The sequence below is a fragment of the Protopterus annectens genome, chromosome 7.part0 (assembly GCF_019279795.1).
Source record: "Protopterus annectens isolate FY-2018-M chromosome 7.part0, PAN1.0, whole genome shotgun sequence".
Classification (NCBI taxonomy): domain Eukaryota; kingdom Metazoa; phylum Chordata; order Ceratodontiformes; family Protopteridae; genus Protopterus; species Protopterus annectens.
This window is the reverse complement of record NC_056739.1, coordinates 851,210,775-851,230,363: the sequence shown is the minus strand read 5'-3', so window position 1 is coordinate 851,230,363 and position 19,589 is coordinate 851,210,775. Positions and strand designations below refer to the sequence as shown.

Sequence of the window (19,589 nt, the reverse complement as noted above, 5' to 3'; positions counted from 1 at the left end):
GCAGTCAAGTCTTAGTTATGATCTGGGGTCTGTATATATAGGGTGTTCCTTTGCATTTTCCCAAACTTGTTGGATCATTTAAAAGGAGGAACGTTTCTGGACTCGTCACTGTCTAGCATATATTAGAGCTCTTAGGGCTTTCCCTCAAAAGGACCCACTAAGAGAACAAGCCATCTCCACTGAGATTTTGAGATAGATGTATACCGTACTTCTGAAAGGGGCCATAGAGCCTGCCCTTTCTTCTGAATGAGACTAAGGGTTCTGTTCCTGCATTTTGTTCTGAAAGTGGTAGATTATTTTCATCTTACCTTGGTGCTTTGACTCTTCAACAGTCATATCTAGTGTTTTCTATATGATGATTTTCTAAGAAATCATTTCCTTGCTGTTTCTGAACACCTGGATGTTGTCACTGGCCATGATGTATGCTTCTTTGTTCATTATTGACTGGGTCCACATAGGAGATGCTTTTCATTTGCTTTGGATAGTCATCACTTCAGTGTAAGGTGTTGCCATTTGGTGATGTTCTTTGTGTTTCACTGTTGCAGTCATTACCTTTGGGTAATCTGCTGGCAAGTTGCCCTCAGTCGGCCTGATTTAACAAAGTGTTGGGTCCTGCTTCGGTTGCTGTCCCTTCTTTTATGACATCAGGTCGTCGGGTATAAAATATGCAGCCGACGCCATTACATCAGTCTTTCTTGCCGCACGGTGCCCGAAGCAGAAGCAGTTCGCAAGTGCCAGTCAGCCGACTCCTGAAATTTTCATTTTCAAGTTTCAGAACCAAAGTCTTCAACTAAAAGCTAAGTACCCCGTTGGGGAAACTTTTTCTTGCTCCTTACCGATCGATGTCAGTAAAAGTTAATAATTGCATTACTTGTGGGAAGCAAATACCTCATAAGGATTTTCATTTGTACTGTATTCCTTGCCTAGGCCCTGACCACAACGTGCCTTGCTGTTGGTTTTGTGCTAAATTTAATCAACGCACGATTAAACGTTTGTATATTTTTGCTTCTTAATATTTTGGCTCAAAATTTAACTATTCAGAAATGTCGTCTGTTAGCAATCCAACTACCGGAATACCTAAAAAAACGCAAAGAAAAAGACAGGCCGTCGAGGTCCAAAACCAACGACGCTTCTCCTAAGCCAGTTGTTGGTTCGCCGGTACTCAGTGAGGCGCTTTCACAGCCCCTAATACCCGCTACTTCTAATTCGCAGGCCTCTACTGAGACCCATGCCACGAGATACTTCAATTATGGAACCCGCAGATGTCTCTACCTTACATGGGTCCGGAGCTGCTGTGCAGGCACTGGCTTCTGAGGGTGTTGTCAGGCCTACGGATTTGTATATTAGACCAACGCCATCTTCAAAACTAAGGCCAAAATCTAAATCTATGTCTAAAAACCGACGCCTGGGCCACATGTGCAGCCCCTATGCCTAAAAAACAAATGATCAAAATGGCTGAAGATTTAATTACTCTGATCAGGGGTAGCCAACCCACTGCTTCTAAAAGACCTAGGCAAGACATTGATTATGAATATTCTGAACAGAATTCTATTTCTTCTGACTCTTCTAATGAACAGGATTTGTTTATTGTTACTTATGAGGACTCTGATGCAGAGGATTCCATTCCTTCTGCCTCTCCCCCTGAGGATTTTTCTTTTGGGGAAACTTTACATGCCTTAAGGAAACATTTCCACTGGGAAAGTCAGCATTTCTCTGAATCTAAAAAGAGACTTAGGGATTTTCTTCTACTTCCTCAGCATAGGCCTTTGGCTATACCTCCTGTTCTAGACATTGTTTATGATGATTTTTTCAGAATCTAGTATGACTCCTGATTCACTGCCTCCGGCTCCTTGTAAGCAAGACAGATACTACAGGGTTCCTGACTCCCACAAATTCCTTTTCAAAAACCCTATTGCTGATCCTGAAACCATTTCTCAGGGTCATAAGGGCATTAAGGCCTCTACTGCCAAAAATCCTACACCTTCTGATGAAGATTCCAGGGCGCTAGACAGATGGGGTAAGAAGGCTTACACGTCTGCAACCTTGGCAATCAGGGCTTTAAACTGTCAATTTCATATGCTTAAATATCAACAGCCTAACATGGGCCTACTTAAACAGAAAATGATGTTAATGTCTGACTGTGTGGAAAATAAAGAATTGCAGGATTTATTGCATTCAGCTGAACAAGTTGGAAAACATACTTTGCAATGTGGTTTTGATTCCTTGGAGGCCTTTTGCAGGGCTGCTCTAAATGGATCTGTGCTAAGAAGGCATGCTTGGCTTAAAGAGCAAACTCTGCCTGACCATGTTAAAGCTAAATTGTTGGATGCTCCTTTACAACAGGACCGTCTCTGTGGTAATAAGGCTGAAGTGTTAAAAAAGATGGAAGATAAAGCTAAATCTATGCAAACTGTGAAAGATTTCTTACAAGTGCAACCTCCAAGATTTAGTAGGCACTGGCCTACTAAGAGCTAGTCCTTTCAAGTCCCCTTGAGAGCCGCTCAAGTCAAATCAAGACATTCCAAAGGCTCCAGGTTTCAGTCACAAGGAACTTTTAGAACAAAACAATGGGGTGTCTCCCCCTCCAAATCTCGAAGCAACAAGGCACCTCCCTATAATAAACGAAAAACAAAGAGTAGGTTCACCTAAATTGGCTTCTTTAAATCCAATGAAATCCACAAGCAGGTGTTAGTCCAAAACTCAATCTCTGTTTAATAAAACAAACAAAATAAAATAAAAAATTTTATCGAAAGCGCTTATCGTGTGGACATTAAGGGACTTTTATTTGACTTTATTTTGTTTGTTTGTTTTATTAAACAGAGATCGAGTTTTGGACTAACACCTGCTTGTGGATTTCATTGGATTTAAAGAAGCCAATTTAGGTGAACCTACTCTTTGTTTTTCGTTTTTCCTTTTTTGAGACAGTTCACCACAAAGTTGGGGGAATTTTGTTTTTATTGAATTCCCTATGATAAACGGTCTCAATGACTTCCCTCTACAATCACCAAGCACTTACCTCTTAGCTGCCCCTTTGGGGGGAAAAGTAGCACTTCATGCACGAAACTGGCAACTTATTACCCAGGACAAATGGGTTTTAAATATAGTATCCCAGGGATAGATTTCACTTCCACAAGTTGCCAATCCCAAACAGATAGCCAGATCTGCCCCCAAATCAGTGGGCAGAGGCCCAGAAACAAGTTCTGTCCCTCATGAACATGGGGACTATTCAGCCAGTACCAGAAGAGGAAAAGGGACAAGGTTTCTATTCCAGACTTTTCCTGGTACCCAGAAAAGACAAATCATGGCGTCCAATTCTGGACTTATCCATTCTAAACACATTTCTGGAGATTCCAAAATTCAAGATGCTGACTCTTCAACAGTTACTACCTATGCTAGGCAAAGATGCCTGGTTGGTAACTCTAGACTTAAAAGAGGCTTAACTGCATATCCCAATCAGGGAATCTTGCAGAAGATACCTCTGCTTCATGTACTGCACCCAGAGTCTTCACAAAGTGCCTGGCACCAGTAATTGCATTTTGCAGGCAAAGAAATATTCACAAATATATCCATACCTGGACGATTGTCTAATTCAGGCAGAAAACAAGGACATTCTTCTAAAGCATCTAGCATTTGTAAAAAGGGTTCTAACTTGTCTAGGGTACACCATAAACGAAAAGAAATCACAACTGGTACCCTCTCAAAAAATTACATTCCTGGGTGCAAGATTGAATACAACTGCCCAGCTGACTTACCTTACGCCAGAAAAGCAAATTCAATTGATAACTTACTTCAAACAGGTGGCCACAAAAACCATGCTATCTGCAAGGCAAATTCTGCAGGCCTTGGGGTTCATGGCCTCCTGCATTCTTCTAATTCCATATGCAAGACTGCATCTGAGGAAACTTCAGTGATACTTAAAAGGTTTATGGAATCAACATGGTCACAGCCTGGAAACAATGATTCCTGTACCTTGCCTGCAACTAGAGTTCCTATGGTGGGCAGAGGCCTGCTACCAAAACAAGGGACTGCCATTCACTCCACCCCCTGCCGCCCAAACCCTAACAACAGATGCATCAGACTATGCTTGGGGAGCTTATCTGGCAGGGAAGTGCATTCAGGGCAAATGGAGCCCAAATCAAATGCACCTACATATCAATCAGAAAGAGATGCTAGCTGTACAGAATACTCCGACAGCCTTTAAGGACTGCCTTCATCCAGGACAACTAATGATAAAGACAGACAACACCACAGTTATGTGGTACATAAACAAGCAGGGGGGTACACATTCTTTACCCCCTTTGCAGACTAGCCATGGCATTGTGGAACACGGCCTTGACCTATCCGATACAACTATAAGCTCAATTCCTGCCAGGAAAGCTAAATACTCTGGCAGACGAACTAAGCAGAAATCTTATGGACCCACACAAATGGAAACTGGAACCACAAGTTTTCAACATGTTGACACGGAAATGGGGGAACCCAGACATAGATCTTTTTGCCTCACCCCAGAACTATCAGTTGGACAAATTCTGCACAAGAATTCATCACAAAAAAGCCTGGAAAGTGGATGCTGCATCTTTCAGCTGGAAAAACCTGTGAGTCTATGCTTTTCCCCCTCTGCCTCTGCTCTCCAAAGTTCTACTGAAAGTCAAACAGGACTAACCAAAAATTATTCTGATTGCTCCAGACTGACCTCGCCAACACTGGTTCCCACTCCTGCGCAATGTGTCACACCTTCCTCTGTGGCACCTGTCCCAGCAGAACTACCAAATTCTGCAAACTCAGCTCCAAACTTTGAATCTTGCAGCGTGGCTAATCAACTAATTTCACCCTTGGAATCCCTCAGCAAACCAGTGATGGATGTCATTTTAAAGGCTAGAAGGCCTTGTACTAGAAAATCTTATGCTGAAAAATGGAAAAGATTCTGTGCCTGGAACCAATCACAAGGAATAAGCACAGCAATGCCCAATATTCCTCAGATTCTGCAATACTTAACTGAGATGCTTCACAAGGACCTATCTTTTTCCTCCATAAAAATCCATGCCTCTGCCTTTTCAGCTCATACAACACAAAACCTCCCCTCTTCTCTCATCCTCTGCTAAAGCAATATCTCAGAGGAGCCAAAAATTTAAGACCTCCCAGGAGAGCACCAACTCCTGCATAGGACCTCAATTTTGTTTTAGAAAAACTCACTCTCTCTCCTTTTGAACCAGCTGCTACTGCAGACCTAAAATTTCTCTCCTGGAAAACAGCTTTCCTTTTAGCAGGTTTGTTTGGTGAATGTATGAACTGAGCTCCAGAGTACAGGCTCTTATGGCAGTGGAGCCTTTCATTATTTTTCATCCGGACAAGGTGGCTCTCAGGACCAATCCATCTTTCATGCCTAAGGTGGTATCCAGTGCAGCTCTTAATCAGACCATTCATCTGCCAACTTTCTTCCCCAATCCACAGAACAAGGGTGAGCGGATTCTGCATTCATTGGATGTACACAGACAACTTAGATTCTACTTAAAACAGGATGAACTCTCTAAGAAAATCTGAACAACTATTGGTGGCATTTGCTGCAGGGGCAGAGGGAAAGGCCATTTCAAAGCAGAGTATTTCCAAATGGATAAGCCATTGTATTTGTTTCTGCTGTATGCACCATGGTAAACCTATCCCAAATGAGGATCAGGTCTCATTCCACCAGGCTGCAGCCTTTCTCAGAGGGGTTCCTACCAGGGACATTCTAGAAGCTGCTACCTGGAGCTCAGTTCATACATTCACCAAACATTACCATTTACCTCTCTTCTCTAAATCCAGATCTGGCTTTGCCACTGCTGTCCTGCAGGGCCTTATAGCTGCTCCTAATGCTGTATAATCCATCCTTCCAACCATAGCTTTGGGATTCTACCCAAATGTAATGACTGCAACAGTAAAACATGAAGAACATAGTACAGTTGTGTACACTTACCATAAACGTAGATGTTCGAGTGTATTCACTGTTGCAGTCCTGGTTACCCACCCTCCAGCCCCCTGTTTTTTCTCTTACTATACCTCTCCTTTCTTTTACTATTCTTAAAAGCCTTTTTGGGTGTATTTGCTTTTGTTTGGAGGTATATTTTTTGTGTTTTTTTAAATTATATAATTATATATATATATATATATATATATATATATATATATATATATTTTTTTTTTTTTTTTTTTTTTTTTTTTGCTCCCCATTTGGGTGGCACCTGACATTTGGGGCAAGAAAAACTGATGTAATGGCGTCAGCTGCATGTTTTATACCCCTGACGACCTGACGTCATGGAAGAAGGGACAGCAACCGACACAGGACCCAAGACTTTGTTCATCAGACTTTGTTAATCAGGCCGACTGAGGGCAACCTGCCAGCAGATTACCCAAATGTAATGACTGCAACAGTGAATACACTCAAACATCTACATTTATGGTAAGTGTACGCAACTGTAATTTTCCTCTACATTTCTAGGGTTCAGCAGAGTTTGTTCATGGATGCCAAAGCTTGGCTGAAATGTAATTTCCATGTGTTTCTCTATCTGGACTGCTGGTTGCTTCTCAGAGTTGACCATTTTAATGGTTGTAGTCCCGCGGTGTTGGTGCTGTGGTAGCGTTGTCGCCTCACAGTAAGACGCTGTCCGGTTCGATTCTCAGCTAGAGCGTCTTCTGCATGGAGACGTGCGTGAATGGGCGTACCTTCGTTGAAGGTTGTGCGTTAGGCCTGGCAAGCCGGTATGTAAAAATCAACTGCCACTCATTAGCGGACCGGAGTTCCGCTGTGGCTAAGCCGAAAGACACAAACAAAGTCCCGGATGGTGACTGTAAATTGTAAAGATATTAATGATGCTATATCAGAGGATTACATTTATAGGCTTTGAGCTGGATGGTGCTCATTACTGTTTGCTTCTGCTGTTAGAGATGTCAGAGAAAATCATGGTCTTGGCACACTGAGTTGGGGGAGAGCAATAAAGGGTCTAAAGCTTGACCCTTTATCTTCTGCACTTCAAGGCTGCCATGATCATCATGGTGCAATTTGCAGGAGTTACCAGTCTGTCTTGAGATATCCTGCTGGTCCCAGACTCCCTCACCAGACCATGGAGTGGTAATCAAGTCATATACCACCTTCCTGCAACCCAGCCCATTGCAAGTTTTAAAGGTGAACAGTTAGCTTGCAGGGTAGGTAGCTCCATTTGGCTCCCACATTTAAAGTTTGGAATCCTTCTTGGAGAGGGGGCTGCTCATTGGCCATTTGGCTACTTAAGCAAACTGTGTAACCATTGAACATCTTAGAGGTAAATATTCTGAGATTACTCCTTATTAGTTCTGAAAATAAATCCATCATGTAGTATGTGGAGTATGATTTTTGTAGCTAAATCCCCCCTCCCCATTAGTGCAGTGAGACTATGCATGTTTGAGACTAGGCCATGCACACAACAGTATACGTGCGTGTGTGTCTCTCTCTAATTCATATCTGTAGGAAGTTAGCAAGCTCACAAACTGAGACATTACTCCAGTCCACTCTTGGATTTGTGGATTCGTCTGGTTTGGATGTTCCAAAATTGGGTCCCTCCAATGATCCTGTTAATTGCTGCTTAAGAGAATGTGCTCCTGTCCTCCTTTGCTTGGTGCAACTGGGCATGGGGTAAATAGCAGTGGATATATGCTGCATCTTGTAGTACAGGGTAAGTTTTTCTGCCATCCCTGTTTATCCTACATCTCATTTCAAAGTGGGGGGGGGGTCTCAAACTGACTCTTGCTGCCCCATGACAGTCTAATCCTCACTAAAATTTTGCTAAAACCAAACAGTAAAGATGAAGACATTATTCCCCTGGATACAGTTTAATAAGAAATTATTGACAGAGTACACAAAAAAAGCTGGAGGAGTTGCTGTACTTTTTAAAAATGCAGTAAACATCACCAGATACCGAGTCACCCCATCTATCCCAACACAGAAATGTATGTATTACCCTCTTACACCTGAACAAGCACAACACTGTTTGCATTGCTGCCTTATATATTGCCCCAGGCAACAACATTACCATTCTTGAAGACCACTTTCAATGGTTTTCCACTAATGTAAATACAGAAACAATTATACTTGGGGATGTGAATATAGACTACGTACTTGTAAACATAGATTCCCCTACTGTCTCTCTTAACCTATTCAGTTTCAGTCAAGTAATCACCTCACCGCTAGAATCAACCAACACTGCAACAAGCACTCACTACTAGACTGGATCCTTACCACCTCCCCCTCAAACATAAACACCTTAACTGTCCCGCAGACAACATCAGTGACCATCTCCCCACATTTATTACAAGCCAAAGTAATCACACCCCCAATATACATTATTAAGACAAGTACAAAGACTCTCCTATTGTAACATACACCTTTATAAAATCTCTCTCCCAATACAAATGCGATACAGCTAAAAAAAAAAAAAAAAAAAAAAATCTACCACTATTAAGATGCCATTACAAAGTTTAATAAAACATTTCATAACATACTAAATGCGCTAGCTCCCATAAGAACAAAAAAAAACAAAAGTAACTCTGGTCCATGACTCAACAAAGATCCCAAACAGCTCATGCTAAATAGAGAGAAAGTCTGGAAGTCATGGTGTCACAGAATGCAAGAAAAGTGACAAATATTAGACAGCTTGGAAATGGATGTAAACAACATGTCAAAGTAGACACAACTGCATTCTTTCAGTTACTTCAAGGTAAACATTACCACAATCCCAAGCAATTCTGGACAGCCATAAACCACAAACGACGACACAGACCCCATAGCCACACAATTCAACACACACCAGTCTTTCCTCCATCTCTTCTAGACTGTAATCCACCCTCCCATCGCTCTATCCTCACCAACAAGTACTCACAATGCACCTCACTTTTCTTTCCAACAAATACCTACCTCAGCTATCAAAAATTACCTTTAAAAACTGAAAATCACTGCACCAGTTGCTGACAAACTCCCACCTGAGTACCTTAAGTTAGCTACCAATGTCCTGGCATGCCTAATCTTAATATCATAAATAGAGCTGTCATAAAAAACTATGTACCCACTATCTGGAAAAAGTCAGATATTGTACCACTTCACACAGGTGGTTCAGCCACAGACCTCTTCAGCTACCACCCCATTGCAATTTTCTCCCCTCTACCCAAAATCTTAGAAAGATACATACACTTCGAATGCCTAACCATCTCATAAACAACAAGCTACTGTCCCCCACACAACATGGCTTTCAACCACACCACACCACAGCACAGCAGAAGCTCTGCTTAGTTTATCAGAAATCATAAATACCAACAGAAACAATGGTAACCTAATAATACTCCCTGTTCCAGGATCTGTCAAAAGCATTTGACACAGTATCCCACCAACTCCTAAACAATGACTCTCTTCCCTGTTAATGTCTCGTGCAGTCCTTATTTGGTTTTGTATCTCTCTCGAACATACAATACTTCATAAAATGGAATCAGGACCTATCCCTTTTCTCCCTGTTTCTGTTGGTGTGCCACAAGGGTCAATTCTAAGCCCAGTACTTTTCATTATTTTCACATACAACCTGTACAAAGCCAGCAAACATGTCAGCTTAGTAAATTATGCCAACTATGCTACCATCGTCTGTTCAACCTCAACCCTTCCACTACTTCAGTAAATGACTCACGACTCCTCCATTGCCATAGAATTATCCCTGAAAGCTCCTCAGCTAATCCTAAATGCAAAAAAAAAAAAAATCCATAGTTAATGCTTTTCATACACCGGTCTCTTTCAACAACATATACACCGTTTAATAGTACTTCAACAACCACCACCACCACAGAAACTGTAACAGATTCCAAACTACTAGGAGTTATAATAGACCACCTGAAATTTGATTTGCATGTCACTCAGGCCATCAAGAAAACTCATCAGAAACTGGGCTTTCTCTACCAAAACCAATCATACCTCACAGACTCATCAAGAAAATTCTTAGCATCATCCTGCCTTCTCTATGCATAGTGTGTATTAACCAACATTCAAGCCAACCTACTAAATAGAGACATGCTTTACAAAACAACCAAGTTTACAGTTAATGCATCCTACCGTACACACCACTGCTTAACACGAAAGGAGCTTAACTGGCCAGAGCTATTTACTTGCATTTAGCTTCAAATTGCTCCCAAAAAATACAAAAACTGCACACGTGCCCTTATCTACAAAACATTCTTAAGCACTACTCCTCACCCTCGCTAAGGTAGTCTGAGCCTACTAATGACTTCCAAATCCCGTAATACAGCTGTAGACTCACTATACTCATCCTGTGTCACCAGATAGTGGAACTCCCTGCCTATATCACGTAAAGGACAGCTGTACATCTAGTAACCTAAAACAGCACCTGAACTCCTCCTGTTTCTGTTCTTGTTCACGCAGATTGACTGACTCTGTTTCAGATCTGTAGACAGTCACCAGCCCCTAACTCTCCAACTCTCCTACCTTATCCTGTAAATGTAAATAAATTATGTCTCTATAACTGTATAGTGCTTTTCATCTCTCCTTTGTAAATGAAATTTGTATATTGCTGTACATGTAAATGCAACCTGTTATTGTACAACACTCCTACAGAAATCAAATTGTATTAACCTCTGTCTTAATTGTATTACTCATTGGATGATTTTAAAACCCCATTTCTACTGTTAAGGAACTGATTTTCTTCTCTCTAAAATTTTTGTAATTTTGTAATATTTTGTAACTGTAACGGAGCTTTTCTCCCCAAGCCTCCACTGAGTATGGGCTAGAATACTGTGTCAGACCATCTCAGTAAACAAACTGCAATAACAAATAAATGATAGCTGTCAAGGGTATGGCTTCAGGCTTTCAATTTCCTGGTGGTACAGTAAACTCTTTGGTCTTAGCCAAAGATGTCCCCTGTGGTTAATATGACAGTTGGTTTCATATTGGACATAGCTCCCAACATAGATCATCTTTTGAGCCCCCCAAACTACTTGTTGGAGGTATCAGAAATGATTGAGACTGTTGTAAATCCTCCCACTCGGCAGGCCTACACCCCCTGGATGAAACCTTTCCCTGTCGGGCAAAGCGATAACTCTGTACCACCCTACTCAATCGGCATGTAATATATTTCTGACTTATTTTAGGTATTTGTATGTTTTTTTGACTTTGTCATTGTACAGTAAATGTCTTTTATGATCAGTGTTTGTTCATTATGAAAACCTCTAAGGTCAGATGTCAGCGGTATGTACTCACCATATTAGTCATTCAGTGAGGAAGCCATCTGGACTAAGTGCTTGTTACCTTCCCAGTTATCTCCTTTGTTTGGATGACCTTTCCTTCATGAGGTTGCTTATGGATCCTCCTTTAAAGAGAGCTAGTATAAAATTTATTATGTTTTTGAATGTCATGTTTTTTTTTTTTTATGCCTTGGAAGTTCTGTTCACTCATTGAATAGGGTTAAATGGAGTGGATTAATGATGGAGCACATACTCTCAGCCTGACATAATAGTGTTACATCATGTGTTGATGCGAGAGACTGAAAAAATAAGGCAAAATTTAAAGATGTGTCAGAGACTTTCAAAAGAGGAAATCCCATTTACTTATTGCAGAAGGCCTCCTTCCAAAACAGCTGATATGGTAAGAAAATATCCTTCTATTTTTTATCATTTGAATATTTTAAGACTAGATGCTCGGTGAAAAATAAAAACACCTGTGCAATAAGCTGAATTCTTAAGTGTGAAACTTCAATTGTTCCATAATGAGACCACAAGGAGTTCAAAGATATCTAAAATCTGTCTTTCAGTAACACAGTGCTGGCTTTTTTTGCAGTTTGTCTTCTTGTGTGCCGTATGGACAGCCTTAGTATTTTTGACACCGTAAGGTATCTTTTAAGGTTTCTGAAATTAATATTGTAAAATTGGCATCAGGTTGTTGAACTTCTGCCAGTGTTAAGTCCACAACTTCATTTAAAATAGCTGTATGTAGACTGTTATGGGAGTAGGATTTACCTGTTAATTTGTGATATTTATATTTTCATAGTGTGGACATATTTTCTAAGTTTCTCACCGGGCTGCTAGTAGTTGTCACTGACCGTGTAGAGCAGCTTTTCTCCCAGAATGACTGAATGTCAAGACTGAAGTGTTGTTAAATGGTCTGCCACTTACACTGTGTCATGCTGGGTTGTGTTTGTAAGTGGGCATTTATTCATCCCTTTTCTATATCAGAATGGCATTGGAGGCTGTTAGAAACTTAAAGGATGGAAAATTTAGGACAGATTTTATCATTTTAGATACAAGATTGAAATTCATCTTGAAATGTTTGTAATTGCATACATTTAACATTTTATGTCAAATATTCTTGCATCTTTTTCATTGTGCAGAAGTTACAGAAGACACACCTTTGAAGACACTTAGCACGAAGATTGTATACGTCCATGTCGTGCCTACAACATCTGATTGAAAATTTATCCCAGGGTGTTGATTTCTCCACTGAAAAAGGAATTATCAGCACTGGAATCAGTAGCCACAAATCAGGCTTTAAGTCATGCAGATACATAGTGGCATTATTGATCTGTATAAACTGTATTCCTATCCATAAATTTGTAAAACAAAACATGCAACATGACCTCTACAGTATCTGTGAAAATGGCTTGTTACCTGCAGCACCTGCACCATACGTGTTACAAATGCCATTTTGAACAGGAATGTCCAATTGCTGAGGTGACAATTGGCTTTTTAATCACTTCCTTTGCCACAAGACTTTGGAGCAGCGGATAGTGTACATTACCACAGTGGGTTAGTTCATTCATTCCTTAAACTTTGGCTGTATAATGTGGCGTGGGTCAGTAAGAGTGGAATATGAATTGTAGGACTGTATTTACAGGGACGACCTATCAGATCATAAGATACCTGGTAATATATTTTCTTAGTCTGCGAGTTTCCATTTGATCTTATTTCATATTACTGCTTGGCTGTGTTGAGTTGCCATGGCCATGTCACTTGCCTGTATCTGGGTTCCGGTGGATGTAAAGTTTACACAATTTAGCATATTGCACTTTTAATTGATGTTGGGATGTCTAATCATTGTGCTGTATACCAGATTAGCTGCTTTTTATAAGGCCTTGGCACCTGTTTGGCAAACAGATTTTAATGCAACTGTTAGGGGTTTATGTCCAATTTTTCTTCTATCTCTGAAGTTATGGAGAAATTACTGCCCTCTTGTTTGCTTTTTTTTCCTTTGTGGATGTGCGTGCACCTATGCCTTGTCTGCTGGATAATGTACTGTTGATGTCTCACATGGGATTATTTTTCCACTGTTCAAAAAGCAAAGTTTTTTGCCACAGAGTCAGCATTATCATATTATCCAAGGGCAAAATACTCTGTATTGTCAAACTATTTCCTCTGTGTGGCCTTGGTAGACTTTTGAACTTCGGAACAGCCAGAATGTTTCATCCTTAATTGACAAAGGAACAAAAAGTCCTTCACTTCTGTTAACTGTATTGTTTAATATTTCATTACATTTTTAAAGAATCACAACATGGATGCTTTTTTGCTGTTGGTTTGTCATTAAAAAGTATGATTAGAAATGATCTTTTCTACTGTATCACATTTCCATGCCTGCTCACTGACAAGAAATTATTAAATTCCATTAACTGTATTTAATATTTCATTAAATTTGTATAAAGTATCACAGCAAATGCTTTTTACTGTTTGTCATTAAAAAGCATTATCAGAAATCGTCTTTTCTATATCTATTTGTGAAAATATTAATGTTATGTTGTCCTATCTTGCCTTCATTCTTTGCTGGTTGGGTTCGGAACCGATCATCGGTTCTGACTCTACCTTTACTAAAGCTCAAGAGCTTCCACTGGCCTGAGGCTGTACCCTATCCCATCATGCCTAGGGAAGATTACCCAGATGTTTGCCGCTAAACTAGATCGGGTGCTTCCTACTAGGCTCCAGGCCAAGTAGAAAAACTTCTTTTCTTATTGGATAAAAATGGTTTTGGCTAATTGTGTCTTAATAGTGTTAGTAGTACTTCCTTTCTATCTAATTTGTTTCTATTTGCTGTTTGTGTATTGCTGGCTATCCTCTTTCATTAGGCCTTTTTCCTACCCTATGTCATGCCCAGTCTCATTTTAGTTAGAGAGTTTGTTGGAGTTTTGTTATTTAAGTTATATTTCCCTTCCTCAAAGGCAAAGACAAAACTAAAAACAGTGAACTAATTCCAAAACGGAAGAAAAAAACAACTCCAACACAAGGAATAAAGTTAGCGCTTTCGTTTACTGTTTCAGCAAACTTCTTCAGACAACTGACAATCAAATTAATTGACATTTATATAGACATTCAACTCTGACATCATATATTAATTACATAACTATAAGCCAACATTTAAAGGATCCATAGAAAAAGTCACAAATGTTAATATACAAATGCTTAAAAATACAAGTATTAAATATACAAAGCCAACATACTCCTGAAGTATCTATATATATTATTCATATAAATACAAACATAAACATAAATAAAACAATATGTTTAAGAACAAATAAAAAGAAAAATTAATCTCAGCAAAGCCCTCAATTTTAAAATACTTTAAGGAAATAGCTTCATTATAAGCAGATTAGATTTGAAAAATGCGTTGGCTAGGCATATTAAATCCTATCCCTCACATGAATTTAATTTTTTAGTCTTGGAAAAAGTTAATGAAAATGTAAGAGGGGGTCCTAGTGACCTAAAATTGGATGAAAAAGAACTGATTTGGCAAGTAAAATTTAATGCTGTTAGTGAACCAGAATCAGAAACCAGAATCCCTAAGGAGACACTCCTGGATGCGCCTATGCGTGTTTGCAGAGCCCTTCAAGTCTTCCTTTATTAACAGCCCATTTGATGGCTCATCTTTGATGGCCCAAAAGTGAAAGAAACTCTGACCAGGTGCGAGCAGGAAGGCAAGACTCTTTCTGCTGTGGGTGTATGTTTTTCCCTCCCTACTAGGCCTTATCCCAAGGGCCAAAAGGGGGGAAGGATGTTGTTCCGGAAGTCCCAAAGAGTTTTTCCAGATGCACATGGTGATTCTTCCCTCAGAGGCAGAGGGGAAAACAATAATGGAAGATGCCGACCTCGCGGGAGAGGGGATCCACAAAACCAGGATGACAGAGGATACGTTCTCTGGTAGGCTGTTCCAGTGGTCATGAAAGGAGACCCGCCTGTCCACCCCTGGAGGCAGTCGGGGGTTGATTATCACTGTACCCAAATGCCTGGCTAAATATTACACAAGACAAATGGGTGCAAACGATAATATCCAGAGGCTACAACATACCCTTCTCCTCCTCTCCCTAAAGGCCAGTCCCAGACATTCCACCCAGTCAGAGGGATCAGGCAACCCTAGAAGTTCAAAGATTGCTAGAGAAGTCATCCAAAACATCCCCGAAGACTAAATGGGATCTGGAACTTACTCGAGGTTCTTTTTAGTTCCAAAAAAAGACCGGGGACTGGGGGCCCATTTTGGATCTCAACAGACTAAACAAGTCCGTAAAAAAAAAAAAAAAAATCAAAGTTTCGGATGATGACACTGCAGTCAATACTTCCCTTTTTGGGAAAAGACAATTGAATGTACTCGATAGATTTCCAGGATGCGTACTACCACATAGAAATGGACAGACGATCCAGGAATCACCTACACTTTCGGCTGGGAGCCAGTCATTATCAATTTCGAGCTCTGCCCTTTGGTCTCACTACAGCCCCCATAGTGTTCACCAAATGCATGGCAGTGGTCACGGCTCACTTGAGATGTCTAGGATTCCAAGTGTTTCAATACCTGGACGACTGGCTCCTATCCGCCACCACCGAGCATCTACTAATCAAAGCAAAAGGCACCACTGTTCACCTGTTTTCACAGCTGGGTATTACGATAAATTTCGAAAAGTCTGCCTTGTTGCCATCACAACATATATTCATAGGAGCAGACTTAAACACAAAAGACATGGTAGTAAAACTTCCTCACGGCAGGGTACAAACACTACATCATCAAGTGTCCAATCTGCTTACAAAAAAGACAGTACAGGCAAAGATTGTCCTGAAGTTTTTAGGTACCATGGCGGCAGCTATAACTCTGGTACCTCTTGCACGTTTACACATGAGAGTCCTCCAGTGGTTACTTTTTGCTCAGTGGTCCATGCAGGAGTTACCCATGTCCCACAAGATTATTATTATAGATTCCTGCAGGAGGGACCTGTGAGGGTGGCTTCAATCCACCCAGGTAGTTCTGGGAAGACTGTTCACTCTCCCACAACCAGTAGCTACAGTGACCACGGACGCTTCCCATATCAGTGTCCTAGAGATGTCTTGGTGTTGCAGGATTCCAGAACTCCCTTCCACTAGCAACAATTGCAATCCAGATGGACAATATGTTGGTCGTGAGGTATATAAACAAACAAGGTGGAACCAGATCTTATCCCCTGTGTCGAGAGGCTCAAAGAGTATGGCAATGGGCAATTCCCAATGCTTTCTGATAGCAACGCATATCCTGGGGAAATCCGACGTGATAGCGGACAAGCTAAGCAGAGCTATTCTAATGCCTCACGAGTGGTCCCTGCAACAGGGAAATTGAGAAACAGATTTTTCGCAAGTGGGGCCAGCCTTGTTGCAACCTCTTTGCCACGTCCATGAACGCCAAATGCAGCAGCTACTTTGCCCAGATCCCCCCCTCTAGGGGAGTCACCAAGGGATGCACTTGTACACGATTGGCCCCCTGGTCTTCTTTATGCTTTTCCTTTGTTCCTGTTAATCCTGAAAGTCCTCCAGAAAGCCAATTTGTTGAGATGCAGGTTAATACTCATCGCTCCATACTGGCCTCGTCAAATTTAGTTTCCCTTCCTTTGGCCCCATCTTTCAGGAGGAGCCATGGATTCTGGACCCAGTGCCAGACCTCCTAACTCATCCATCAGGGACACTCCATCCCCCGATCCAAGCCCTCAAATTGACAGCTTGGCTGCTCCACTTCCGATATTAGCCAGGTTTCCAGATATATCCCCTGCTGTAAAATGCATCCTGGTTTCATCCCATAAGACCACAGCTAGGAAACGTTATGCTAGCAAGTGGAAAAGGTTCTCTTATTGGGCTTCCAACAATCATAGTGATCCTTTCACAGCCCCCATAATATACATCTTAGACTTCTTGGCAGAACTTTTTAAGGAAAGGGCAGCAAGCAGCTACCATATGAGTTCAACTAACCACCATATCCAACTACCACATAGGAGATATGGGATTGAAAATTATGTCTGACTGTGCAAGGCCTTTCTGAGAGGTACCTTTTTACTAAGGCCTCCCATAAAAGAACCACCAACTCCTTGGGACCTCACTCTAGTGTTATCCACCTTAATCCTTCCACCATATGAACCAGCTTCTTCTTGTCATCTAAAGTTCTTAACTTGTAAAACAGTCTTTTTGGTGGCCATGACATCAGCTAGGAGGGTATCAGAACTTAAAGCATTATCTATACACCCCCCTACCTAGTTTTCCATAAAGATAGAGTCTCCCTTAGAACCAGTCCATCTTTCTACCCAAAGTTTGTTCTGAGACTAACTTAAATCAATTCATTGATCTGCCTGTTTTCTTCCTGAACTATGACAACAAGGCAGAATATAAACTTCACCAATTGGATGTACACAGGCAGCTACACAGAACAAAGGAATTCTGGAAATCTGATCAATTATTCGTATCCTTCCCAGACAAAAAGAAGGGTGCTCCAATATCAAAGGTCACTCTGTCAAAATTGCTTACTGATGCCATTACCTATTCATACACTTCTCAAAATAGACAACTGCCTGGAAAAATTAAGGATCACTCAACAAGAGCTATTGCAACCTCGACTGCTTTTCAGGATAGGTTACCTATGGATTCAATTTGTGCTGCAGCGACATGGGTTAAACCTCATACCTTTTATCCCTCATTACAAAGTAGATATGGCCTCCTGGAACAGGGCTTCATTTAGATCCACTGCTCTGAAGAGCTTGTTCCCTTGAGCCACCCAAGAAAGAAGGTGCTAGGGATGCTGTCCCAACCAGCAAAAAATGAAGGCAAGATAGGACAACATAACACACAGAAATTATGTACTCACCATAACGTTCCATGTTTGTTGTCCATCTCTCCTTCATTCTTGTGTCCCACCCTCCTTCCCCCATCCTTTGCTCCTGGAGAATCGAGAGTTCTTAGTGGATGTGGAATTCATGTTCTCTGATTCACTTCTTTGTCTTGCAGGGCATATATCTGTAAACATACCATGAATATATGTATATGATTTCTATTCAGTTTAGTAACTGCAAACAAGATCTGGGTAATCTTCCCTAGGCATGATGATGGGGTAAGGTATAACCCTGAGCCAGTGGAAACTTTCGAACTTTAATAATGGCTGAGTTGGAACCGATGATCGGTTCCGAACCCAACCAGCAAAGAATGAAGGCGAGATGGACAACAAACATTGAACGTTATGGTGAGTGCATATGTTCTTTTTTTTTAGCTGCTAAAGAAATGTTTGTAAGCCATTCACCACAGCCCAGTGATTGTTTTCATAATAAAAATGGGCATTTTCTGTTACTGATCCTTTCCATTCTTCCAAGCCCTAAGTGCGCTTGCAGTTAATAACTAGATAATAGATGCCGAGAAAGGGTACCTTAATTCTAGTTTATTAATGGTCTAACTTTGTGACCCTCCAACCACACCCACTGTTGATTGCCATGACTGCTTTTTCATCCCTTTTGGGTGAATGCAGATCACATTGCTTCCACTATCCAGGCAGCCATCAGGGAATTTAAAATTTGTTTATTCTGGCATCCCATATTTAATGCCATATAATTAATCACAGCGAGGATCATTAAGTAGGTTTATTGTGAGGATGTCACCCACCTCAGAGAGTGATGGTAGTCCTTTAGGCAGTACCACCCCTCCATCTGTGAGTGGATGGCTCTTACTAAGTCCCTGGTCTTTACCAGAGATTCATTAGCAGTCAACAGGCCTTTCAAAATGACCCCTCAGTCTTCCTGGAGAGCAAGCAGACCATTCTCTGTATTCTTCTCCCACTTCTCATCCACTGTGTGGGCTGCTATATAAACTTGAGTAAACTGAATCATAGTCCAAGGTGCCATTCCTCTACAGAAGTTTTGCCAGCCTATTATAGTCCCCTTGGCATTGTAATTTGCATCGTCCTTTTTTTTGTTCCTGTTCAGCATTTTTTTTATTGGAAGTTCACATGCAGTATGCTGCCATGTCACACATCGCAGTACAAGGGCAAATGGCCCACAGGTGTTCAGTTCTTTTCTTTCACGTATATGATCCAGATATTGTTCCTGAATTTTTGTGCAAAACTTTGTTTTCAGTGCCTAAAATAGCATAATGTTAAGAGTTTGTGTGGTCGTCAGACGATGAGCCAATACCCACACTGGCACAGTCTCTGTTGTCTGGTAGAGGATCATAACAGGAATCAGTGTGTTAAAAGTGCCACTTGAAGACACAAGAGAGAATTTCTTGGCTTACTTTGTCACTCCGAAGATAGGTGCATTTGATGTTGTGCGGCATAGGGATTATCA

At 41.0% G+C, this 19,589-nt stretch overlaps 1 protein-coding gene across 2 annotated transcripts in view; it reads left to right on the top strand.

Annotated features, from left to right (window-relative positions):
* IARS1 (isoleucyl-tRNA synthetase 1) overlaps positions 1 to 13,595 on the top strand; it is a 1,809,950-nt gene extending 1,796,355 nt beyond the window's left edge. For both annotated transcript variants that reach the window (XM_044077404.1, XM_044077403.1), the window contains one exon: positions 12,387 to 13,595. In XM_044077404.1, the coding sequence (XP_043933339.1) occupies positions 12,387 to 12,466 (80 nt within the window). In that variant the 3' untranslated portion in view covers positions 12,467 to 13,595. The remainder of the gene's footprint in view (positions 1 to 12,386) is intronic.
* The last annotated feature ends 5,994 nt before the right edge of the window (positions 13,596 to 19,589 follow it).